At 35.7% G+C, this 26,104-nt stretch overlaps 4 protein-coding genes and 1 pseudogene across 4 annotated transcripts; 4 read left to right on the top strand and 1 right to left on the bottom strand.

Annotated features, from left to right (window-relative positions):
* Positions 1–6,527: 6,527 nt before the first annotated feature.
* LOC120134809 lies at positions 6,528–10,166 on the top strand (annotated as a pseudogene).
* Positions 10,167–13,073: 2,907 nt separating this feature from the next.
* Positions 13,074–14,524, top strand: LOC120134833 (pentatricopeptide repeat-containing protein At5g66520-like). Its single transcript, XM_039151221.1, has one exon. It carries the CDS (start codon positions 13,220–13,222, stop codon positions 14,387–14,389), a length of 1,170 nt encoding a protein of 389 aa, XP_039007152.1. The 5' UTR covers positions 13,074–13,219; the 3' UTR covers positions 14,390–14,524.
* Positions 14,525–15,319: 795 nt separating this feature from the next.
* LOC120134805 (probable receptor-like protein kinase At5g18500) lies at positions 15,320–18,715 on the top strand. The gene is made up of 8 exons (XM_039151202.1): positions 15,320–15,688; positions 16,118–16,771; positions 16,861–16,965; positions 17,146–17,268; positions 17,355–17,525; positions 17,654–17,783; positions 17,990–18,202; positions 18,362–18,715. The coding sequence occupies exons 2-8, from the start codon at positions 16,137–16,139 to the stop codon at positions 18,461–18,463; spliced, it is 1,479 nt and encodes a 492-aa protein (XP_039007133.1). The 5' UTR covers positions 15,320–15,688; positions 16,118–16,136; the 3' UTR covers positions 18,464–18,715.
* Positions 18,716–19,464: 749 nt separating this feature from the next.
* LOC120134808 (proteasome assembly chaperone 4-like) lies at positions 19,465–21,861 on the bottom strand. Its single transcript, XM_039151205.1, has 5 exons — positions 21,659–21,861; positions 21,521–21,589; positions 21,333–21,408; positions 19,938–20,002; positions 19,465–19,857 (listed from the first exon to the last, which is right to left on the bottom strand). Exons 1-5 carry the CDS (start codon positions 21,818–21,820, stop codon positions 19,831–19,833), a joined length of 399 nt encoding a protein of 132 aa, XP_039007136.1. The 5' UTR covers positions 21,821–21,861; the 3' UTR covers positions 19,465–19,830.
* A 1,854-nt stretch (positions 21,862–23,715) lies between these two features.
* On the top strand, positions 23,716–25,924 carry LOC120134827 (probable boron transporter 2). The gene is made up of 8 exons (XM_039151215.1): positions 23,716–23,882; positions 23,959–24,041; positions 24,144–24,336; positions 24,408–24,546; positions 24,649–24,803; positions 24,996–25,187; positions 25,330–25,557; positions 25,633–25,924. Exons 1-8 carry the CDS (start codon positions 23,779–23,781, stop codon positions 25,922–25,924), a joined length of 1,386 nt encoding a protein of 461 aa, XP_039007146.1. The 5' UTR covers positions 23,716–23,778.
* The last annotated feature ends 180 nt before the right edge of the window (positions 25,925–26,104 follow it).

Genomic DNA, 26,104 nt, shown 5'->3' on the forward strand with positions numbered 1-26,104 from the left:
CGAGATCTTTTAGAGAGATGCCATCCAGGTCATAATTCTGAGTATGGCAAAAGTCCCATGAAACAGTTCTTCTGAGACTTTAATGTAAGGAAGGCACAAAGATACAAGTTAATCAGATGGCTATTCAGAAATGCAAGCTTGATAGTGTAAATTGCTATATTATTTGAAGATAACCTGGAAAAAGAAAAAGATCAAACTTTGGATTCAGATGAACATTGATGCATTCATACATTCATAAGAACATTATTTGTATAAAGATCATCCATTTCATTATATTTGTATAAATACATGTTTTGTAAGAAAGATGCAGAGACAAAAGACCTTATAAGTATAAGGTAGAATTCGAATCACAAATTACAGGAATCATGTTTGGAGAGGCAGACATTTAAAGAATAGATGGATGCAATCTATAATGGAAGCAGTATTTTTAGGGCATGCCCAACCAACAAGTTATTTTGAAAAAAATGAGAAAGTAATTTTCAACGTTTCTCATTCAATCTTTTCCAAAATAGTATTTTTGAAAATATCTTGAGCAAGAAGGTTCTTTTCAAGTCAAATCAAACTCCACGGAAGAATAGTGGAAGCAATCCAACTGTGAATCTGATCTTCACAGAAAAGTAGTGAAATCGATTCTTCTCAAGTTAGTCATTCTCAGTCTTCACGGAAGATTAACGAAGTAAGAAGCAGAAGCAAAATTAAAATTCGCTCTCCACGGAATAGTAGTTGAACGGATTTTTCAGCAAAGTATGAAATCTTCACAGAAGAGTAGTGAAGCAGAAGCAAAAGCAAAAGCCATAACAAGAACAATATTCGCTCTCCACGGAAGAGTAGTGGAACGGATTTTTCAGCAAAGTATGAAATCTTCACATAATAGTAACGAAGTAATCCAATTGCGAGTCTGATCTTCACTGAAGAGTAGTGAAATTAGATTCTTATTAAGTCAATCATTTAGTTTTCACAGAAGAGTAGCGAAATAGATTATGTTCAAGTCATGCAAATTCAGCCTTCACATAAGAGTAGTGAAGCAGGAGCACTATCATATCAAAATTTGATTTCCACGAAAGAGTAGTGGAACGAATTTCCCGGCAAAGCAAGAAGTTCACTTGACGAAAACTTGTCTTTTTATCTTTGCTTTATTCTTGTTTACATAAAAATAAGCAAAGAGGGGCAGGTGTCGACAACAGTTTTCGTCTAAGTGACATTTTATATACGTTATTATATATAATAATATTATAGTAGTAATATTATTATTTACAAGGCACATATGCCCAATTACAATGAGTCCAATCCAAATTACAACAAAGCAAATCACAAGCCTGATTACAACCAAACCCGAGCCCTATTCAGATGCAAACCCAAACTCATCCAGGCCCAAAATTTTCAGCAAGCCCGCAAGAATACCCATCAGCTGCTAGGGATTCATCTCAATTCCAGCGCCACCAGAAGCTCCGAGCCACTCGATCTCAACGTAGATCAAGGGTCCAGATCAAGCTAACAAAAACCCTAGGGTTATCATTCTCCCACCTTCAGGTGCTCCAATCGCCTGATTCCACGCCGTTGCCGCCTCTCTAGAGCACAACAGAAGGCTCTAGAAGAGGATTATTAGTCGCACACGTTGTAACCCTAGGGTGAGTTACCACCGTAGCTCAGTTGACTCACCGAAGGGAACCCTTGACCGGTCCAAGAGATGCACCACCAAGCCTATAAAAGGACTCGATCAAACTTGCAATGAAAAATATAGAGCAAGAGACACAGAAAGAGACAAGGAAGAAGCAACGAAACACAAGGTGTGACAAAATGGAGAGAACAAGCATACACAACGACCCACAACAGCAACTAGGATTCGAATAACAAAGAGGAAGAAGAAAGGACTTACCTTGCTCGTGGAAGAAGCTTGAACATCTTCAGAAATCTCTGGATTTTAAAGGTAAAATATCAGATTTAGGTCGATTGGGAGGCCTTTAGAAAAGAAGGGGCTTGGATTCAAATAGAGGGGATATTGATATACATTTTAGGTAGGTTAGGTATTTTCCGGCCACCGTGAGTGGTGGTTGACGGTGGCGGAATATGGCATCGTTAGGTGATCGATGTACCTCTTGCGAGAGCTTTTAGAGAGATGCCAGAGCATCTCTCCGTTTAAAGAGAGAGAAAATGAGAGAATTTGGCCTCAAAATGCTAGTTTTGGGCTATATAAACCCTCCCCAAACGACGTCATTTTGGGGATAGGGTGTTTGTGTAGTTTAGGAAAATGGGTAAATTTCATCTGCAGTCCCTTTAGTTTTGTAATCTTCCAATTCAGTCACTAAAACAGGTTCTTTCGCATTTTAATTATTTATATTTTAGTCCCATTTATATGTTTACATATTCTAGGATAAAATATCACATTTAGTCCTTAATATTTTTAATATTTTATACTATGATCTATATAATAATTTAGGGAAAATTACATTATTAGTACATTGTTTTAATAATATTTCAAATTATGTTAATTAATTTTAATATTCTATGATTTCATCATTAATTATTATTTTAAGACTAATTATAATATTAATATAATTATATATGTTATGATAACTTTATATTAAACATTAATTAGTAATTATTTTAAATTATTTGTAAATCAGTTTAAATACAAATTTATAATTTATTGCAAAGACTATAATTAATAAATATCGGTACCAATTTTGGGCGTTATGGGGGTGCTAATCCTTCCCCATACGTAAGCGACTCCCGAACTTATTTTTCTGGTAAGCAGACCCGAGTTGTATTATTTTGATATTGTTCTTAGGAATTTTTATTAAAATAATATGACATTTTGGTGACCAATCTCACCAAACAAAAAGATTGACGGCGACTCTACAATTTGGTGTTTTATCTGATTCGGGGAGGATAAACACTTACTTTTTTTAGACTAGTTACACCGTTTGGGGTGTACTATTTGCACTCTCCGTCGTCTTGTAGAAAAATGAGTTCGGGTCTGCTAACATTCAATTTCCATACACAAAATATAACATTTCCATAACAACATATTAATACTTTTATGATCTTCTAATATACGATTGTCATACCAACATTACAACAACTACAATTTCCTTTAACTACACCAACATTACAAGAAACAAACATAACAACTTCCCTCCTCTTTGCACATAACAATTGTCAATATTTTCAATTGAAATTTCAAGTCTAAAGAATACTAAGTAAAGACCAAATTGCACATAACAACTACAATTTTCTTCAACTACACCAACATTCCAATTGTCATAATTTCCATCATTCAAATAAAGACCAAATTTCATCATGAAGTACACTATCCAAGAAGTAAAGAATACTATCTTATATAATAAAGCATTTGTCCTCCTTTTTGTACATTTTACAATTTTCTTCAATTTTTGGTTTTCATTTTTCAAATCCCTAAAATTGAAATTTCAAGTCTTCATCAATACATCCATTGTCTACCCACTGGAAAAAAATTACACCGATTATGCAACATACAAAAAATTAAATTATTAGGCTAATAAGTCAATAAACACTAAAAATTCTTACAAAATCAAAACCTACCTCTTTGATTGCAACACCCATAAAATTTTTTCCCTTTACTCTATGGCTTATTAGTAATCCAAATAGGAGCTTTCATTCCACAATGACATTTCACGACCCTTGAACCGTAACAAGGTCTTAAACTTTCACTTGACATCCTTCACTCTTTGCCTGTAGATTTCGAGAACTAATTTAGGGTTCTTGAATTCAATTTCAAGAAAAAAGGTGGAGACGAAATGGGAAGAGAGTGACGGGGAAGAGAGGGAAAATTACTTAGGGTTAAAGGTAAAAAAAAATTAATCTTTTTTTATTTTTCAATTTCAATTTCAATTAATTAATTAGTTATTATTTTAATTAGAAAATTCATTTTTTAATATTATACCCATGCCAAGTGACATTTAACGGCCGAAATTAATGGCATGTCACGTCTGACCCAAATTGAGTTACAGAATAAAACGTTAGACACCAAACCGAAATAAAAATATTAAGCATCAAACTAAAAAAAAGGCATATGTTGTACACCTTTTTGACGTTTAAGCCTAACTTTGATGATAAGAAATATAATTTCTCTCGTTATATAATTATGATTTCGTTTTTATCAATATATATATATATATATATATATATATATATATAAGTGCATGTGTGCAATTGGGTATTTTGATGAGGCATGGGATGGGAAGATATTTGATTAGGTAATGGGAGACATCAATTATGCCTTAATAGGAGAGCTTAAAATGGGCAACAAACCCCACATACATATTATTAAAAGAAAACAAAAGTTAAACTAAAAATAAAGAAAATTGTATAAATATGACTAAATAAAATAGTATAGAAAATTGTTATATATGTAATAGAAGAATTTATAAAAAAAACATTAAAATAATTATGATACAATAAATGTTAGATATGTTTGTCTTGTTCTGAAAAACTCGTTATATGATTTAATTTATAAAATTTATTGACTTTTTATCTTTAAATATATTTAAAATGATATCATTTAAATGATGTTTCTAATATATATATATGAATGAGTCTATAACGTACGTCGCACACCGCAACGCACTAGTAAAGCGACACCGAAATATACCACTAACTAAATAGTCCTTGTTAAGTAAATATTAAAAGGATAAATTCTACGTTTAGCACTTACACTATCATTTTTATTTCATTTTATCATGCAGGGATCAAGTTCGTTAAGTCCTTATAGCCTTCTAAGAAGAAAGAAAAGTATGACCAAGAAGGTCTGGTTAAAGGACGTAATCAACCTCGTTTAATGCAGTGAGTGCTTTTCTGGGGTAGTATCATAACTTTATTCCTTCATCTTTTTATACCTCCAGAGAGTTTTAAAATAGAAATATTCATCCATAGAATGTTTGAAGCTAATATGAGTGTTGTAGCATCTGATGAATATTCCGGTTCGTTTGTTCATAATATTTTCCATCTTCCTTTCTCTGGTGTTAATCGGTCTAGGCGAGTTCTTGAGGTGGTAAGTGGCTGTAAAGGAATCAGTGACATCGATCAGTTGAGCGCTACATTGTACCAGAATAACTGCAGGTACTTCTGTTAGCAATCTTAGGAACTTCTCAAATTTAACGCAATCCGGGCACTAGATAATGTGCTTACCTAGAGATCAGATAAGCTTTTGTTTTCTTTTCCATCATCATCCTTATCTTTATAATTACCGAAAGACTTTCCGGAATATGCAGGGTTTTCTTCCCTCAAGACTTGGATGCTGCAGCCGATACTCTTCTTGCCGGTCGCCATGAAAGTCAATGACATGATTTTGCGTTTTTATTTATGAAATGATAGACAGTGCTTTAATGTACCAAGATAAACAACCAGAATTCTACATGTTTTAGTGCAAGCACGTGACCTCGGCAACTTTCGAGTTTATGGTGGATCGACGGAAACACTGCACTTATATAGTATGATCCATCGATTTTTCTCTTACATAGTATGTTTTAAGCATCTTCCAACTTCCATCAACCCTGATGCAGGAGAGTTACAGGGAAATGATAAAGCTCAATCGAGCCGAGAATGATTTGCCTGGCAACTGAAACCTGTTGCAAAACCTATGGCAACTGAAGCAATAAAGTTCCTATCCATTTGGTCCCCACTGATAAAATTGACAAAGTTTCAGTTAAGAGACCCCCATTCCATATACGAGTAAATTTTGGCACTATTAGCTAGCTATAATATATTTTCGGCTCAGGGTATCAATGTGTTTCACCATATGACACTATTATTAATATAAATAATCTTATTTTCCGTTAAATGTTTAAACATTTAGGAATGATCATGGGTCAGGTTAAGCTAGATTTTCGGGATGATCTTCATCTGCTTAAATTAAGTTCAACACCCTTCACTCATCACTTGATCCGGTTTGGATTTAGGGAAATTCAACTTATTTGAAATTCAGCTCAACTTTTAAGGTAAAAACTTAAACTTCACTTGATACATGTATTTTTTTTTATTATTTTATTAGATAAAATAAGAATGTAATTGAAAAATATAGATAGAATTATCACTAAATATATTTAAAAAATTTAATTATACAATTATTCATTAATGAAATCGACTACTTTTTACTAAAAAATTAAATTCAATCGAAATCTAAAATTTTTTACAAAATACTTGACTCGATAAAATTTAATCAAGTTAAAGCTAATCAAATTCAAGTCAAACGATCCTCTATACAAACATCCGTTATATAATATTGATAACAGATTATAAATTTTATTTTATTTAATTTGACCATCAAAATTACATAATTAAAACTCATATTGCAATGATCTAATATCAACCCAACACAAGACCAACTCCACCTACCCAATGGACAACTCTTTGTCATAGTCCATCCAAATAATCTTAAAGAAAACAGATACCAAACCCGAGGGCAGGCAAAAGTACATCTATAAATAAAATAAAATAAAGAGGGTCGAACAAACCAAAGGGTTGCAATTGGAAGTGAGCATAGCATTAGGCCAAGTCCATTAGCATACGCTGCGGATTGTATTGAATTCCTTCACTCGTTTATCTTTCGAGTTTTTAGGGTATTTGGGGTTCGGGTCTAGGCTTTGGGTCTCTGGGTATCTCTTCAATTTCAAGGATTTAACCTCCCAATAACAAAACCAAAAAGTAAAATTCCCCCCTTTCTGACGTTTCTCCATTTAAGGTATCTTCTTTTCTCTCTCTCTCTCTTTTCAATTCAAACTCCATTGATTTTAGGGTTTCTGCCCTATTCATGTATGTTTTCCCCCCCTTCTTGTTTGCTTTCTTCTTCTTTTTTTTCGATTCTGGGTTTTTTAAGTTGTTTAGCTTCCACATGTTACTGCTTTAGTATTTGATTTTTTTTTTTAATTTTGTGTGTTGAGAAAAATAAAATTACCATCTTTTTCTTTTATATTTCATGTTTAGTTAATGTAGTTTTTTCTGTGGTTGATTTGGTTTTCTCCTGGTTAGGCCATGGCTGGGAAGAAAATTATAGCAATATGTCAGTCAGGTGGCGATTTTGTCACCAATAAAGACGGTTCTTTGTCCTACAACGGCGGCGAGGCCTATGCTATAGATATCAATGAGCACTCTAAGTTAAGTGATTTCAAGTCTGAGATAAAAGACATGTTTAATTTGAGGTCTGGTAACATGTCTATCAAGTACTTCCTCCCTGGGAACAAGAAGACCCTCATAACCATCTCCAAAGACAAGGATTTGCAGCGCATGCTTAACTTCATTGGTGAAACTTCGACCGTTGATGTCTTCATTGTGCCGGAGGAAGCGGCTGCTCGGAATGTTTCCAACATGCCTGCTAGTAGGTAGTTACCCTTCTTGTTTCTGAATTTACCATCTAGTTTGGCCCTAGCTGTCATGGTTATGTATTCTTAAATGCACAGGTCGAGCGGGACGACTATTTCAGAAGTTGGGGTTCCTATTGTTGCACCTGCCAATGCTGATGTTGGGATGATCAATGGCATCGACCAACTTGACTTGGTCATGCCGAATGAAACTCCTTTGGACTGTATGCCCATTGATATGAATGATGGGAAGCATCTTAAAGCTGCTGAAGTTTGGGAGAATACGATCACTGGTGTTGACCAAAGATTTAATAGTTTTAATGAATTCCGAGAAGCTGTGCATAAATACTCTGTTGCACATGGTTTTGCTTATAGGTTTAAGAAAAACAACCACCATCGTGCTACTGTTAAATGCAAAGCTCAAGGCTGCCCCTGGAGGATATTTGCATCACAACTGTCCACTACCCAGTTGATTTGCATCAAGAAAATGAACACGACGCATACATGTGAGGGAGCTGCTGTAAAAGCTGGGCACGGGCAACAAGGGGCTGGGTGGGAAGTATTATAAAGGAGAAATTGAAAGCTTCTCCCAACTGCAAGCCAAAAGACATTGCCAATGACATCAAAAGAGAATATGGAATCCAACTAAATTATTCTCAGACATGGCGTGCAATAGAGATTGCCAAGGAACAACTTCGAGGATCCATTAAAGAGGCATATAATCTCTTACCTTATTTCTGTGAGAAGATAAAAGAGACTAACCCGGGCAGCATTGTCTCCTTTATTACCAAGGATGATTCGAGCTTCCATCGACTCTTTGTCTCATTTCATGCCTCGATATCTGGTTTTTACAAGGCTGTCGACCTCTAATTTTTCTTGACAGTACTATTTTAAATTCGAAATACGGAGGGATGTTGTTGGCTGCTACGGCCGCCGATGCAGAGGATGGTATTTTTCCTGTAGCTTTTGCTGTAGTTGATGCTGAGAATGAAGACAATTGGACTTGGTTTCTAAGGGAACTCAAATCTGCAGTTTCTACGTCAAGCCAGTTAACATTTGTTGCAGATTTTCAGAATGGTTTAAAGCAGGCATTGGCTGATGTATTTGATAAATGCTACCACAGCTATTGTTTAAAACATCTTGCCGACAAACTCATCGGAGATTTAAAGGGGCAGTTTTCTCATGACGCCAGACGGTTTATGATCAATGACTTTTACACTTCTGCCCGTGCACCACGACTTGAAGGTTTCCAGCAAGCTGCTGAAAATTTGAAAGCCATTTCTCCTGAAGTTTACGACTGGGTCATTCAAAGTGAACCAGAGCACTGGGCAAATGCCTTTTTTGGAGGAGCAAGATATAACCACATGGTCTCAAGCTTTGGACAGGAGTTCTATAGTTGGGTATCAGAAGCACACGAGTTTCCTATAACACACATGATTAATCTGTTACGGGGTAAGATGATGGAGTCGATCTACAAACGTCGTGTGGATTCGAGTCAGTGGATGACGACCTTAACTCCAAGTAATGAGGAAAAGTTGCAGAAGGAAACTGCAATGGCGCGGTCACTTCAAGTGTTACTCACACATGGTAGCATCTTTGAAGTTCGTGGGGAATGTGTTGAGGGGACATCTGTTGAGGTTGTTAATATAGATCATTGGGACTGCAGCTGCAAGGGCTGGCAACATACTGGTTTGCCTTGTTGTCATGCTATTGCTGTCTTTGAATGCATTGGTCGAAGTCCTTATGACTATTGTTCTAGATACTTCACAACCGAGAGTTTCCGCTTAACTTATTCCGAATCCATTCATCCTGTTCCAAATGTGGAAGGACCAATCGAGGATGAATCACTTGAGGTAGCTGTTACTGTAACTCCTCCAACTGAATGCCCACCAGGTCGACCAAAGAAGAAGCAGGAATCAATAGACCTTCTCAAACGGCAGCTCCAGTGTAGCAAATGCAAGGGCCTTGGCCACAACAAGAAAACTTGCAAAACAACCCTAGTGTAGATGTAGGACACCGTAAGTAGGCACCTACTCTTCATGTTTTTACAGCTATATAAAGGTTAAATAGACTTTTATATTGTAGTGTCATATGGCTTTACGCATTGTGCTATATTTGCCTTATGTTCTTGAAAAATTGCCCGTTATATTCGTATATTCTGCCTATCATTGTGTGGCCTGTAGAAGTTGCTGAGCACTGAGTATTGCTCTTATTGCTGGCATCTATTTTCCATGCATTAACCTGGGAACCAAATGCGATAGAACATTACTAGCCAATAACCATATGTGACATAGGTCGGATTTGCTTCTTGTTGTTGTGTGGCACCATAAATCATCTCATAGACATGATGAATACGTGATTTCCGTTATTTTTGTGATTTTCGAAGATTCATGCTTAGACAAGGCTGTGGTTCACTGATCTGTGTGCATGCATTCTCTTCATTTCCTTGCTAAAGACGTGTTCTTTGTTGCAAATCAGTGCCTTATTTGGACTTTTTAAGTGGGGTGCTTTCTTTCACTACTTCTGTCATGTCCTGATCCTTCATCACCATTCCGAGTGCTGACCAACTATCTGAAAGCAAGCATATGCGGTAACAGTAACGACCCGGAGCTGCGGAGACTGCCCTTTTTTCTTTTACTTTCTGTTTGTAAGAATATGAAAAAAAATCAACAATTATGGTCTTATTTCTTTTGATTTGGTGATGAGGTGACTGATCGGCAGGAGCAGGGCTTAACTTGGTGTGACTTTTTGTTGGTTAAACTGGGATGTATTTCCCTTATTGTTTAACTTAGAACACTTTGAATGTAGTTCCCCCCCCCCCCTTGCTTTCTATCTCGTTTTGTTTAGTACAAGTCATGCAAATGGATGGAAAGAAAAAGGATATATGCTGTGGGTGCAATGGTTTCTTATGGGAAGACGCTCGTGTGTTTTTTGTAACACTTCCAATAATTTGATTTGATTTCAGAAAGTAATCCTTTTCATTTGGGTTGATTCATAGATAAAGATATATCTTAGCCTCTTAGGTATACTATCTCATTTGGGTTGATTCATAGGTAAAAAGTATATGTTTTAGAACACAAACATGAATTATTTGGAACATAATAAGCTAATTTTTAATAATTAAGAGACTTAACAAAGTAACATTTGGAGGTTATTTTGTAATTTTTTATAATTGGAGGATTCAATAAAGCAACATCTATAATCGGATGATCATTTGTATATTTTACAAATATTTTAAGGGTAAAGTATAGTAATGGTCACTGAACATTTCAGAAGCTTGCATTTAGGTCCCCTAACATTTAAAACTTGTAATACAGTCCCCAACATTTATTCCGTTTGTAATATGGTCTTCCAACTTAAACCACATTTAGAAAATTAGGATAAATTATATAAATGGTCATTGAACTTTTCAGTCACTTGAATTTAGGTCCCCCAACTTTTAAAACTTGCAAAACAATCATCAATTTCATTCTAAACCCCAATTTCCAAAGTAATTCAATTTTATTCTAAACCCTAAATTCCAAAATACTTAAATTAAATTCAATTATGTCAAAGTTATTATTATTTAATTTCATCTTATTTCATGTGATACGTATTTTTTATATAAATATAATAGTATAATTCTTATCTGTTGAAGAAATTTTTTAATTAAAAAAAGTAGTTAGGATATAAAAGAGGTTGAAATAATTCGAATTTTAAATTTATAAAATGTTATTTGACGTATAAATAAAAGTGTAAACTACTCGGTTGACAACTTAACTATCTAGCCCTTTTTACTTTTGTCATCGATCTTTTAAATTTATCAATCATACCACATAATTATTTAACTGTTTCAACTAAGCCACTAGTCGTTACCAATTGATAAAAATGATGATGTGGCAGTTAAAAGGAATTGACATTATTATACATTCAGTCTTTATTATTTATATAATCAATTTGGTCCTAAATTAAATAAAATTTAATAAATTAATCATTTAATTAGGATCTGACATGTGTTAGCACATGATCATGACACGTGTCATTGGTGACACGTGTTACCACCTAATTATTTATATATGCTATCAATTTGGTCCTAAATTAAATAAAATTTAATAATTAATCATTTAATCAGGATCTGACATGTGTTAACACATGATCATGATATGTGTTATTGGTGACACATGTCACCTCCTAATTAGAAGAAAATTAAGTTACAAAGAAGTAAAATTTGGGTCTTGGGCAAACTCAAACCTGAGTCACGCAAATGAAAGATATAGGGTGGAGCCACTAAGCTAACACCATCGTTTGTGTTAAGAGATATACAATAATATACTAATATTAGACCAATGCCAGAAAAAAAAGAATATAATGTAAAATGGAAATAATGAGATTTGAACTTCGGCAAAAAATTTGAAAGCAATAAATGATGGGAAAATATTATATTTTTTACAATAAAAAAATATATTTGATAAATTGTTTGATAGATTTAATATATTTTTAAATATTAGTTGATACAATATTTTAAAAGAATAAATTTAAGATTTATATTTTTAAACTAAATTAATAATTATTTTTCATATTTATAATTCATGATTATATATATAATCTTAAGTTGAGTATTTCTAATATAATTAATAATTTTAATTTCTTATTAAAAATAAAATATTCAAAAAATATAAATGATTCATACATTAATATATGAATATATTTTTTATTTATACATCTAAATATAAATATACATTTATATAAATATATTTTTATTCGTTGTGTCTGTGCCTTGAACTCTTTCTTCAAGCCTATATTACCTTAAATTGAAGTATTTTAGAATTTAATTGAAGTATTTTAGAATTTAGGGTTTAGAATAAAATTGAAATACTTTGGAAATTGGGGTTTAGAATGAAATTGATGACTGTTTTGCAAGTTTTAAAAGTTGGGGGACCGAAATTCAAGTGGCTGAAAAGTTCAATGACCGTTTATATAATTTATCCTAATTTTCTAACTGTGGTTTAAGTTGGGGGACCATATTGCAAACGGAATAAATGTTGGGGGATTGTATTACAAGTTTTAAATGTTGGGGGACCTAAATGCAAGTTTCAGAAATGTTCAGTGACCATTACTATACTTTACCCATATTTTTAATATAGTCTGAAATTAGCATATAAAAATATAATTTTAAGTTTATTGAAATTTTCATTAGACTCAAATTATCTATACTATAAATACATATATACATACATTTATAATTTTATTCATGTTTTAAATATATTTGAGTTGTCAATTATGCATGCAAAAATGCTATCTTTTCACCATTATTATCGTAATTCCTTGTGAATTTTCTGTTGGTTCATTGTGTTTGCCATTATCTCTTGCCTTCTGCCTTGGCCTTTGAGGGTGGCCACCAATTGTTTCGATAACATTCAACTGCACTACCATTTCCAGCTTGTTTGAATGCTTTGTAATTAGGTTTTTGGATGAGATATGAGCTCTTTGCAGACCCTTTTAGTACCTTCACTGACCTCTGCTGTCTCATCAACCTCAAACCCTGGTTATTCACCTCTGGAAGCTCTCGAAACATGCTCCTCCATGGCCAAACTCAAGCAACACCATGCCCAAACTCAAGCAACACCATGCCCAACTCTTCAAACTCGGCCTTTCCTCCGATAATGATGCCATGGGTCGACTCATTAAGTTCTATATCATTGAAGAAACTGGAGATTTGAACTATGCCCTCCACCTGTTCGATACATTGCCTCAACCGGATGCTTTCATCTACAATACTATCATCAGAGGCTACTTGCAACGCCAACAACCTGCTCAATGCATCCTTTTCTACTTGTTAATGTTGCAAGACTCTGTTCTTCCTAATAAATTCACTTTCCCTTGTCTCATAAGAGCCTGTTCGGTCGATGGTGCTATTCGACAAGGGACGCAAATCCATGCCGGCATCTTCAAATTCGGGTTCGCGGTTTTGTCGAAACAATTTGATTCATATGTATGTGAATTTCAGGGCCTTGGAAGATGCTAGGAAGGTTTTTGACAAGATGCCTGGGAATAAGAGAGAAGTTGTTTCGTGGACTACTTTGATAAGTGGGTATGCTCAATTGGGTCTCGTCGATGCGGCTGTCGAGATTTTCGAGCTGATGCCGGAGAGGAATTCGGTTTCTTGGAATGCCATGATTGCTGCTTATGTGCAGAGCAATCGCTTCCACGAGGCTTTTGGTTTGTTTAATAGGATGAGGGCTGAGAAGGTGGTGCTGGATAAGTATCTGGCAGCTAGTATGTTATCGGCATGTACCGGTTTAGGAGCTCTCGAACAAGGCGAGTGGATACATGAATATATACAAAACAAAGAGATCGAACTGGATTCGAAACTTGCGACGACCATTTTCGATATGCACTGCAAATGCAGGTGCTTGGAGAAAGATTATGAAACTTTTAAAGGTCTTACTTGTAAAGGGATTTCTTCATGGAATTGCATGATTGGGGGCTTTGCTATGCATGGAAAAGGAGAAGCTGCCATTGCCATTTTCAAGGAAATGGAGAAGGAAGGAGTCGGTTCCGATGACATAACCTTTGTGAATATCCTTGGTGCATGTTCTCATTCAGGGTTGATCGAGGAGGGTCATTATTACTTCCGGTACATGACTGAAGTTCACGGAATAGAACCCCGAATGGAGCATTATGGATGCATGGTTGATTTGCTTGGAAGGGCTGGATTACTAGCTGAAGCCAAAACGCTAATTGATCAAATGCCAATGAGCCCCGATGTAGGTGTACTAGGTGCCCTTTTCGGAGCATGTAGGATCCATGGAAATATCGAGTTGGGAGAGGAGATAGGCAAGAGAGTAATAGAGCTGGAGCCGGACAACAGTGGACGCTACGTGTTATTGGCCAATATGTATGCCGATGCCGGCAGATGGGAAGACGTGGCTAACGTGAGGAGAATGATGAACGAGAGGGGAGTGAAGAAAGTTCCTGGTTTCTCCGTCATTGAATTACAAGGTGAAGTTAATGAATTTATAGCAGGAGGAAGGGACCATCCTGAGAGTAAAGAGATATACACGAAAGCTGACTAGATGCTCGAATGTATTCGAGCTGTCGGGTACGTCCCTTCGGAAGGGAACGATACAAGAGCTTGATGAGGAAGAGGAAAAGGAGAATCCTTTGGCCTATCACAGCGAGAATCCATTGCCTTCGGATTGTTGAAGACGAAAGCAGGGGAAACATTTTGAATAACAAAGGATCTAAGAGTTTGCAGAGATTGCCACCATCTCCGGGATTGGATCCCGGTGAAAAGAGATCCATTAAAAAAGACTATATATATATAAACTAAAAAAAGTGTTTGTTCTTGCAAAGATTACTGGTAAACAAGCGCTTACCATTTACTTGTGGTCTAACTACGGTTTAATCCCTCTACTATACTGAAATTCGAGATTTGACTCTTACACTTCAATATAACATAATTTGGTCTTTCTACTCTTACAATGTTATCATATCGAAACACTTGACGTCGTTAGAGTGATTTTATGGGATTTTCTACTATTATCCGATTCATAGTAGTAGCCTGTGTAAGGTTATTTTATAGTAAAGTTCATATAATTATTTTAACGACAATAAATAAGAGTGTCATCAATTTGAACTACTAATACTATACGAGTAAAAGATCAAATTATATTAAATTAAAATAGAGAAATTCAATGCTCAAGTAAACTGAATGGATATTTTAATTTGGTGTACGATTATTGTATACTCAGCATCCCCAAACAGCTGTCCAATTTGCTACATGCATTAATCAACAATCTAAAAGCAGCAAAATTCCAAACTAATTCAATGACAACTAGATAAATTCTTTTTTTCATAAATAATAACTGTTAATTTATCAAATAATTGTGACTAAAATTGATACTTTTTATTGGTGATTTAATTCACAACAGCTTAATTATGTGGTAGTTTGAATCCCCAATTTAAATTTGATTCCACGTTATTTTTTATATATAAAAAGGAAGTTTAAAGGAAAAGAAAAGACAGCAGAGCAAACTTTCAATTGACATTAGTTCTGTATAAAAGCTTAGCTGCTTCCATTTACACTGTTAACTGTAAAAACCATGTCTTTCCACATCACCTACTTCTGATAATTCCACATTTTCTCATCGCCCGATGCCCAAAAAGCCGAACCCATTTCTCGCAAACCCAGAAAAAGCATTGAAACCTGCACAAAAATCCCTTCTTTTTTTAGAAATTGCTATTTGCTGCACCCATTTCAATGTGCTTCACTTTGGGGTTTATACCTTCTTTCATTATAAACACCTCCCAAACTCCAATTTCTGCTTCTTCTTCTACCCCCTTTTGTCTCTAACAAGCACTGCCTGAACCAGGTTTGTACTGATAACTGCTCTTCACTTTGTTTGATGGCATCTAAAGTTCAAAGTTTTGACTTTTTTATTGATCCAGTCAAATGATGCCTGTAATTCTTTTTTTTTTTGCTAGAAATGTATAATTTTATTTGATGTTTGATTTAGAGGCTTTGGGTTTTGGTGTTTATTGAGTGTGGTCTGTGGACTTTGACTAGAAGATCTTAGGGTTTATGTTGGGAGCTTGATTGTGGTCTAAGATCTTTACTTGCTTTCCAGCTGCTCTTGTTTAATGTGAAATATTTGATTTGCTATATCTTATGTAATTGGAAATGAGATTTGATTGGACTATCAATTGATATTTGAATAAATGCTAGATATGTGGCCGTTTTCTTTTCATTATTAGATATAGATTGTGATTTTAAGATGTTTTCGATGATGATCGTTTGTCAGGCATGCTGGTGTTGGCTAAATGGCGTCCGATCTGGACAAAACTCTATCGAAAACATACATTGGTCTGCAGCTTTGGGTGCTTATTGTAATATGCTTAGGAGAGGTTTTTTTAGTTATTCTCGGTATAGATCTGTGGCTTAGTTTTCGGAAGAAAACCAGAACGGGTAATGATTTGAATCTCGTAAGGCAAGCACCTTATATGCCTTATGTTTCGGAGGAAATTAAGGAGATAAGAGTCGATCAAGCTTCGGCGAACAATGGTGATATCAACACCCTTGATGCTAAATTCAGTGACAGAGACTCTGATAAGGTTTTGTTTAATTCTGACAATGGAGATGAAAGTGGCCAGTCCGGCTCGTTTAATCATTTGGGGAAAGACGTTAAAGGATCTCAATTGGTGGTAGAAAGAGGCACGGGAGTGGTTTCCACATTCAGGCCTTCTTCACATCCGCTAACTGCACCTTCACCTTTGTCAGGTCTACCTGAATTTTCACACCTAGGTTGGGGCCATTGGTTCACTCTTAGAGACCTACAGCTTGCAACTAACCGGTTTTCAAAGGATAATATTATCGGTGATGGTGGATATGGAGTTGTTTACAGGGGCAATCTGATTAATGGGAACCCCGTAGCTGTCAAAAAGCTCCTTAGCAATCCGTACGTTGTATAGAAGATTAATCCTTTGGTTTGTGTTTTGTTGTCTATAGCTTCTAAGGTTCCCTCGTACTTGTTCTATGTTCTTTTAGTGGGCAAGCTGACAAGGATTTCCGAGTGGAAGTTGAAGCCATAGGTCACGTGCGGCATAAAAACTTAGTTCGACTTCTTGGGTACTGCATCGAGGGAACTCAAAGGTACTCTATCATTTTATGTAGGCCCTATTATAAAGATTGAGTAGGCTGCTCGTGATTTTGTATCCCTGTATGAGAGTTAATGTTGATAAATTGTTATATTTGTGTTCTTATAATCCGGGTTGCATAGAAGGAAAGATATCTTTACTGATTTTTTAAAAAAAAATCTGGCTAAAACTCCAGGATACTTGTTTACGAATATGTCAATAATGGCAATTTAGAGCAATGGCTCCGTGGGGATATGCCTCAGAAGCGATATATCACTTGGGAGGCTCGTATAAAGATTCTTATTGGTACTGCCAAGGCGTAAGTTTGCATTTAACTAAATCTTGGTTGTTAATGCTTACTTTCAGTTTATTCTCATTTTGTTAGTCGAAAACTAAATGTTGCAGGTTGGCTTATTTGCACGAAGCTATTGAACCAAAAGTTGTACACAGAGACATAAAATCGAGTAATATATTGATTGATGAAAATTATGATTCTAAGATATCTGATTTTGGTCTGGCCAAACTGCTAGGCGATGGGAAAAGTTATGTCACAACTAGAGTTATGGGTACCTTTGGGTGAGAATAAAGTCCTTCCTTGACAACCTACTGCCTTGGCCTTCTCAACTTATGTTAGTATCCTTAGAGAATCCAAAAAAATTTGTTAATTAACTACGTATTTTTCTTCGTGTTGCATAATTTTCCAGTTATGTTGCTCCGGAATATGCCAACTCTGGCCTCTTAAATGAGAAGAGTGATGTTTATAGCTTCGGTGTAGTGCTCTTAGAAGCAATTACCGGAAGGTACCCCATTGATTATGGTCGCCCTCAGCCTGAGGTACAGAAAAATGCATCTTTATCACGAGAAGTTTTGTTGTTTTGAGACATGAATAGTATATGCTCAAAATTGCACTGAAGCTCTTTGCATCATTAATTACCTCATGATGTCAATGTTATGTCTGATGCCTTTGTCAACAATTTTAGACATAGCGCACTTGATATAAAAATTTGTTTGACGTATCTTGTTGTATGGTAACCTCTCAGGTAAATATGGTTGAGTGGCTAAAGATGATGGTTCAACAACAACGCTCAGAGGAAGTAGTTGACCCTAACATAGAGACTAGACCATCGATCAGTGCTCTGAAACGGGCTCTTTTGACTGCTCTGAGATGTGTCGATCCCGATGCTGATAAAAGACCAAAGATGAGTCAGGCTGTTCACATGCTTGAATCAGAGGAGTATCCTATTCCTCGGGAGGTTCGATTCTGATACCTTAACCAGTTAATAAGTATCACTTGTCGTTACTACTCGAACTCTATGTTAAAGGAAAGAGGCTGAGCAACTTCTTTGCTTTAGTTTAGATTGTCTGTCAGGAGAATGTCTGGTTTAAGGTTGTAACGTGGCTAAAATTTTCAGGATAGAAGGCGCAGAAGGAATCAGACAGTGAACTCAGAACCGAGAAACTCAGATGCTGATAGGAGTGACGATCCGGATTCAAGGTCGGACAGCAGAATGTAACGCCACCCCTCCTAGACTTAGCAGAGACGAGGCAAGCGGGGGAATTCTTTTTTCTTAAACTGTTATGGAGATTCTATTTACTTGTAGATTGTAGAGAAAGATTAGTTTGTTTTCTTGAAATTGCATTGTTCGGTCATGAGATTCTGTACAGGGTCTATCATATGGATTCGCTAAAAAAAATTCGCTTTTATGAACTCATGTTGCAGTGCTCGGATCTTATATATATATACACATACATTCGAGTGTCGGGTACAAATATGTCTGAATACGCCATGTTGCAGGTGTTTGTGGTGGATGGATAGTTGTGATTAGGCTGTGCTTAATGATTGAAGTTTAAAATTATGAGCATTTGCCTATGGGGTGGCCATGTGCAGATTTACTAATATCTAAGCTGCTGTCTCCATGTGGTGGGGGTAACATCTAATCTAACACATGCTTTGGTTTTGTTGGTACATGAAATCATTGAAGCCTTCCCATTCTCATCTTAGCTGTTGCTTTGTTTAGCACTGGTATTCTTCACTCTTTATAATCCATTTTTATATCTTTATTTATTTTGATTTTATAACAAAATCAAAATATATTATGTATTTAATGTTACACGGAAAACTGTTTTTGTTTTCTTAAATAACATTGAAGAGAGCATGTCCAGTTAAAAGTTTAAGAAATGAGACTAATGATTAATCATCATTGTTATATAGGTTCAAAAGAGAGACATGTTGGCCATAAGTTTTAAAGTTCCTCCATTTTCAGGACAAAATTAGAATCATCCACCACTTACAAAATTAAAACAATAATTGAACCCAAAGAACGATCTCGACAGTAAAGAAAATGATGTTCTCCTTATGTGACTTCAGGTTCAAGCAATAACTTCAATTATATAAAGTACATGATTAACTTAAAAATTCAAGTATAATAGAGGGACCAAAACTAAAATTAGACTATTGTCTTTGTAATGACCAAAAGAGATTAGAAAGGGCACTTATAATCAATCATTTAACTCGTGTAATCAACCATTACATATGCTATAACTTGAATGCCAACTTTGACAACAAAAGCATTGAAATCCAAATTCAAGTTATACTATGGTCAAACCAGCAGCATTAAACTCAACGTCAAACCAAAAACACCAAGGAGCTAACAAAGCAGAAAGCATCATGTTCGCCGTTTAAATGAGTGACAAAAGAATTCCATAACTGATGCTACACTGTAAACTTGTATCATCTAATTGCTTACTGGTACAATGCAAACTACATTCACCGTTAAGAGGGCATGTTTGATCTAATTGCTTACCGAATACAACTACGAGGACGGCAACTCTGGCCCGGGAATCTGGGTTTCGGCCTCGAGTAGCCCATGGTTATTAGCTTCTATATCAACTTCTTTTCAGCATTAGCCTGGGAAGGAAAAGGGAACAAAATGGTAATATGAGCAAAAAGATCAACCTATCAGATATTGCTTGAATGAAAATCCAAACCTCAAGCATGGGGTTATTCTTTGGGATATTGCACGCCACAACTATATTAAGTCCAGTCTTTAGCACTGCAAACCAATCGATTTGCATTTAGTTCAAGCCAGAAAGAGAGGATAAAAGAAATCTAATTATGATTTTAGTCCTATTATATTGAGATTTAGGATTTAATCAATATTTTACTTATTAATAGATTCAAATCGATAACACTTAGATGTTACCGTTAAAAGGTGATGTAGAATTTTTTACTATTATGTTACCATTAACAAACAAATTTACTATTGGTTGAAAATGCTCGATTGAATTTTCGTGTACGACCCTATGTGATTGAATAACAATAAATTAAGATTAGGTAAAGTACAAAAGCGGTCACTAAACTATATTAAAATGATCTTTTTGGCCACTGAAGTTTCGAAAGTTACAACATGATCGTTAAACTTATCGAACTATTATAAAATAATTACTACACATTATAAAATAGTGATAAAATTCGATAAGTTTAAGGATCACTTTGTAGCAGTTTGATACGTTTTAACAACCATTTTGTAGCAGTTAGATAAGTTTTAACGACCATTTTGTAATAGCTTGATAAGTTTAATGACTATTTTGTAATTTGTGAAACTTCAGTGGCCAAGAAGATAATTTCAGCATAGTTTAGTGACCAATTCTGTACTTTACCCGAGAAAATTTTCCTAGCTCATCATTCTTACTGCACCATTAACTAGCAGTGATACCAATTTAAACTACCAGAGGACCAAATTACGCCATTCTAGAGTATATCAAAACTTTTTTTTTGATAAGAATTGGCCCCGTTAAAACCCCCTTCATAATTATTATGTTGTGAGACACAATAATCATTGGAAAGGGGAAAAGGGTGCCCAAAATTTATTATCAAACATAAGAATTACAACCAAAACCAAACAAACACTCAGTACAAAAGACCTTCAACTCAACAACCCACAGGCCCCAATCTCACCAACCCAGAAACTCAAACATTCCTTAACCTATTCCAGATTTAGCTAAACAGTCAGCTTCCCCATTAACACATCAATTAATATGCCTTATAATAACATTAAATTGCATCACAGACTTCTGAATCTCTGTGATCATATCGACATAAAGAACCGGGCTGAGTTCCGGGTTGTTGATCCACTTCAAAGCAAGAAGTGAATCACTTTCTAGGATCGGGGACCCTTTATCCCTCCAAACTGATTCAAAAAATAAATCTAAACCAGCTTTGATTGCAAAAATCTCTGCAAGAATCGGAGTGCAAGGTCTGTCGCTCTAGAGAAGAAAGCCAATTTCTTACTCTCAGCATCCTTAAGCATAGTATAAGACTAAAACCATAATTAGACCAACATATTAGTATTCAAAATGTTGGCAAAATTGAAGAAAACTGACCTAATCGTCGAGCAATCCCAGAACCAGTATTATCTGAAGCACCTCCAAGAATTGAAGACACGCTCACCGTATTATTCTATTATTACCATGAATCTTTTTTATTTTAGCAAAAATTCCAAATCCATATCATAATCAATGATCACAAATTAATGAATTGAAGATAAATAAAAATTAAAAAAAACCCTTACAGGTCGTGTAGGAGCAGCGGCATATAAATTCCCCAGTTTAGCAGAATCAGAGCCGATCCATACGTATATCTATCAATTAATTAAACAGTAAATATGTAGATTCGTGAGAGTAATAAATAAATGGAGAAATTGGAATACCTGCTTAGCGAGGCGAATGATCTGAAAGTGGAGGGTCACTTCATCGACGAGCTCCCAAAAGGTTGTGACTTGCACACCGGAGGCGGAGGCGGCAGAAGCAATGACTGTTTTCGAAGCGGCTTCAAAGTCCGATGTTATACCAGAAGGAGAAGGAGAGGACATGTTTATCGTCTTCGTCTTCCTTCTGTTCCAGTATACGATTAGCCTTAACTCACTCAAACTAAAAGTCCTAATTTTCTTTGGGTTAATTACGATAAGCTTCACTAAAATATGGCTCAAATCTTAAATTAGTCCCTTAACTTAGTTGATATTGAACCTTAAAGTATCAATATGGTATACAAATCCTTCATTTAGCTTACTAATTGGGGCATTAAAGGTACTAAACCTACAAATTGAAGTCTTCTATCTAATTCATTTCTTTCCGACTTGATCATGTTTTATCAACTTTGAACTTATACCGAATTTGGAGATGAAAAATCATTTCCGACTTAACATAAATGTTTTTTATTTGATAAGATATGAAGATAATTAAATTTTATATATATATATATATATATATATTTATTTTTATTTGATACTTAACAGTGGTGGATTCAAAGCATACTTAAGGTATACACGTGTCTATCTTGCAATTCAATTTTTTTTTCATTAATTGTTTATTTTATTATAAGTGTCCACCCATACAACAAATTTCAATAATTCATATGCATGTATCTGTCCTCAAAAATATTTTTGGATCTTCACTGCCCACCGAACAATTACGAGTGGCGCAAGAATCGGCTTTGCTTATGAGATAAACCATGGCCTCGGCTCCGCTCCCCACTGGTTGGCAACACATCAATTCTGCCTTTTCAAACAGGATGTTGTACTCAAAGCTCCTTTCTCTCCAAAAATCTAAATTTACTTGGTGGATTCAACCTTATTAAGCCGGACAAATGTCATGGTTCCAGCCCTACCAAACAAAACTGCTTGATTTTGACAAGGTGATGGACCTACCTTAGTCGGAGTCTCTGCCACATTCATTAACAACGTCGTGTCGGAGGCAAAATCATTTGGACCTACCCCATCAAAACCTCCCAATTCATAAAATGCTATCTATATTTAATTGGAACTAAAGATGCACATTTATTATGGATTCAACTATATTTGATTTAGTACGAACGAAACAATCTCGGTTATACAAAAATTATTATTATTTTTTGAGGTTAGTAGTATGAGCGTTTAATATCACGGTTTCAATCGACTTTGTACTTACCCCCATTGTGATGGAATTTATGACTAATGATTAATGATATGATGATGGAGAATGGAGAATGATATATAGTTTTGAAATTATAATTTTCATGTGCATGGTTGAGTAGAGATGAAGTCTCTGCCCCTTCCTTTTTTTTTCTCATTAGGTGATTATGATTATGAATTGGAATCTAGAAAATGATTATTATTTTGATCAATAATATTGGGATGGTATTATTTTCATAAATAATTTTTAAAAATGGTATATATGGGTAATGAAATTAATCTCTCTCTCTCTCTCTCTCTCTATATATATATATATATATATTAAAGTTGAGTTTCTTCTTTGGCGTTGGCATTGGCATTGGTGGTAAGTACTCTATAGTGTTTCTGACTATGAATCTCCAGTTTTCATTTTCTTTCTACTGAAAGCTACTAACTTTCTTTTTGAGTTTACTGTATAAGTTTTTTAATGCAGTTTGTAGTAATTGTTTTCTTGCTGTTGTGCCATTGACAGTGATGTGCATTTTCATTTTCTTTTTGACACACTTTTCAAGACTTAAATTCCCTCAAATCCTTTAGTTTTAAGGCCCATATATATATGGAGCTTCCCTTGCTACTCTTCTCACTCTCCACATTGAGGTAAATCTTCAACATCAACTAATACATTTGTTTTGTCTGCATTCAACTATCCAATGTCTATTTCGGGTTTTCAAGTTTGCACAAAACTTTCCCTTCAGATTCAAAATCTGGGTTTTTCTTATAGCAGCATTTACTTTATAACAACATGCTTCTAAGTCTCAGAGTTTAATTTTTGGTCATGTATGAGTTTCCATTGTTGACAGATTCAAGAGAAAGCTCAGTGGTCCTAGTTTGCAGAGGAAGCAATGGAGGAGAGTTTTGTGTCGTTCTGTGGAATAAAAAACGATATCCGAGGGCGAATCAGGTGTTACAATCAAGACTGGACCAGTGGCCTTAATGCTGGTTTTAGGTACCTCATTTAATTTTCATGACAAACATTTGTAACAATCTTGTGCTATTGATGTAATTGCATGATTCTTCTGCAGGATTTTGGCCCTCACCACCTATATATTCTTTGCATCAGCAATTCCAGTGATTTCATTTGGAGAACAATTGGAAAGAGACACAGGTAATACATACATATACATGTGTGTGTGTGTATGTATCTGTATACATTATTGGATTAGAGACAATTTGTGCTTAAAATGGAATGTTTTCTTTGTGTTGACAGATGGGGTTCTCACAGCAGTTCAAACATTGGCTTCCACTGCATTGTGTGGAATAATACACTCTATCATAGGTGGTCAGCCTTTGTTGATACTTGGAGTTGCAGAGCCGACCGTCATTATGTACACGTTTATGTTCGATTTCGCCAAGAATAGGCCGGATTTGGGGTCACAGCTGTTTCTTGCTTGGACTGGATGGTATGTGTCTTCACAACTTTGTTATGTTTATGAATTTATATTGTTCACTAAAGCTGTTTACGGACATGCAGGGTATGCGTGTGGACTGCAATCTTTCTGTTCCTGCTGGCTATCTTAGGAGCTTGCTCCATTATCAACAGATTTACTCGTCTCGCCGGGGAGCTGTTCGGCCTTCTTATCGCGATGCTTTTCATGCAGCAAGCTATTAAGGTGAGAACTTCATGTTTTATTCTATCCTTACACCTTAAACCAAAGCAATATATGTCTGTTGAATGAAATTCGAATAACTAAATATCGAATTGGGTTTAATAGGGACTTGCCGATGAGTTTCGCATACCCGAAAGAGCAAATCCAAAGACGATCGAGTTTCAGCCTTCGTGGAGATTCACAAATGGGATGTTTTCTTTGGTTTTGTCATTTGGTCTTCTGTTTACTGCATTGAGAAGCAGAAAAGCGCGATCTTGGAGGTGCGGATTCTGAGTTTTGTTAGCAGCCTTACATGATTCTTGGTCACAGACATTTACAATTTCATAAATCCAACATTAATTCTCAGAAATAAAAATGCTCAATGACCAAAATTCATTAGCTTATCATAAACAAAAGAAATAGACTAGTGAACAGCCTGTCTATTATGTGTCAGCTTACTGAAATTTTACTAGATTATCTATATCCTCCGGAAGGATCATTGCGAGGCTTCGTAGCAGACTATGGCGTTCCATTGATGGTAACTTGCTTCAAGCTACAATGGTTGCAGGATGTGTTGCAGCAATGCCTTTGATTAAAAAGATCCCGACCTTGGTGCTTTGGGGCTACTTTGCATTCATGGCCATCGAAAGCTTGCCTGGAAACCAGTTTTGGGAGTGACTATTGTTGCTCTTCACATCTCCGAGTCGAAGATACAAATAAACCTCTTAAAAGTGCATTTGCTTGCTTCATCATATTGTTCTAGTCACGTTTATTTAGCCTGCTTGTTTTCTTAATAATTTATTTCAGAGTACTAGAGGAGTACCATGCTACATTGGTGGAAACCGTGCCTTTCAAGACAATCGCCATGTTTAGGGTATTCCAGGCGGCGTACTTGCTTGTTTGTTTTGGGATTACTTGGGTTCCGATTGCCGGGGTTCTTTTCCCGTTGATGATCATGCTCTTGGTTCCTGTGAGACAATACGTATTGCCCAAGTTTTTCAAAGGAGTGCACCTTCAAGATCTCGATGCTGCTGAGTATGAAGAGTCACCGGATGTACCATTCAACCTTATAAATGTAAGTCGATGTTAATCTTTAACGAATGATTATAGGTATCGTTATGTAACTTTGTTCGAAGGAGAGCTGGTTAGGACAGCTTCCTTTGCTGATGATGGAGAGATTTTAGATGGAATGATTACCCGAACCCGGGGCGAGATGAGCATTTGCAGCCTGAAGGTATCAAGCTCCACCACAATTCCATCCAAAGAATTTAGGAGAACCATCTCAGAAAAAGTGTGCAGCCCGAAGTTAACAACCTCCACCACTACTCCATCCAAAGAATTTACGAGAACCATGTCGGAAAAGGTGTACAGCCCCAGAGTATGCCAACTGAGAGGGATCTAAGTCCCAAAAAAGTTGGAAGAGGGGAAGAGGGCCATTTAGTCCAAGAACAAGTGAAGCAAAGCCATAAAATTTAGGAAAAGGTTGTTAGGAACATGACTGAATGAGTATGCAGTTGCAGGAAGTCTGCCATGCATTTTCCATACTACTATTATCATTCTAGTTTAAGCTCCTTGTTTCGGC

The sequence above is a fragment of the Hibiscus syriacus genome, unplaced genomic scaffold, assembly GCF_006381635.1.
Source record: "Hibiscus syriacus cultivar Baekdansim isolate YM2019G1 unplaced genomic scaffold, ASM638163v2 tig00110599_pilon, whole genome shotgun sequence".
Classification (NCBI taxonomy): Eukaryota; Viridiplantae; Streptophyta; class Magnoliopsida; order Malvales; family Malvaceae; genus Hibiscus; species Hibiscus syriacus.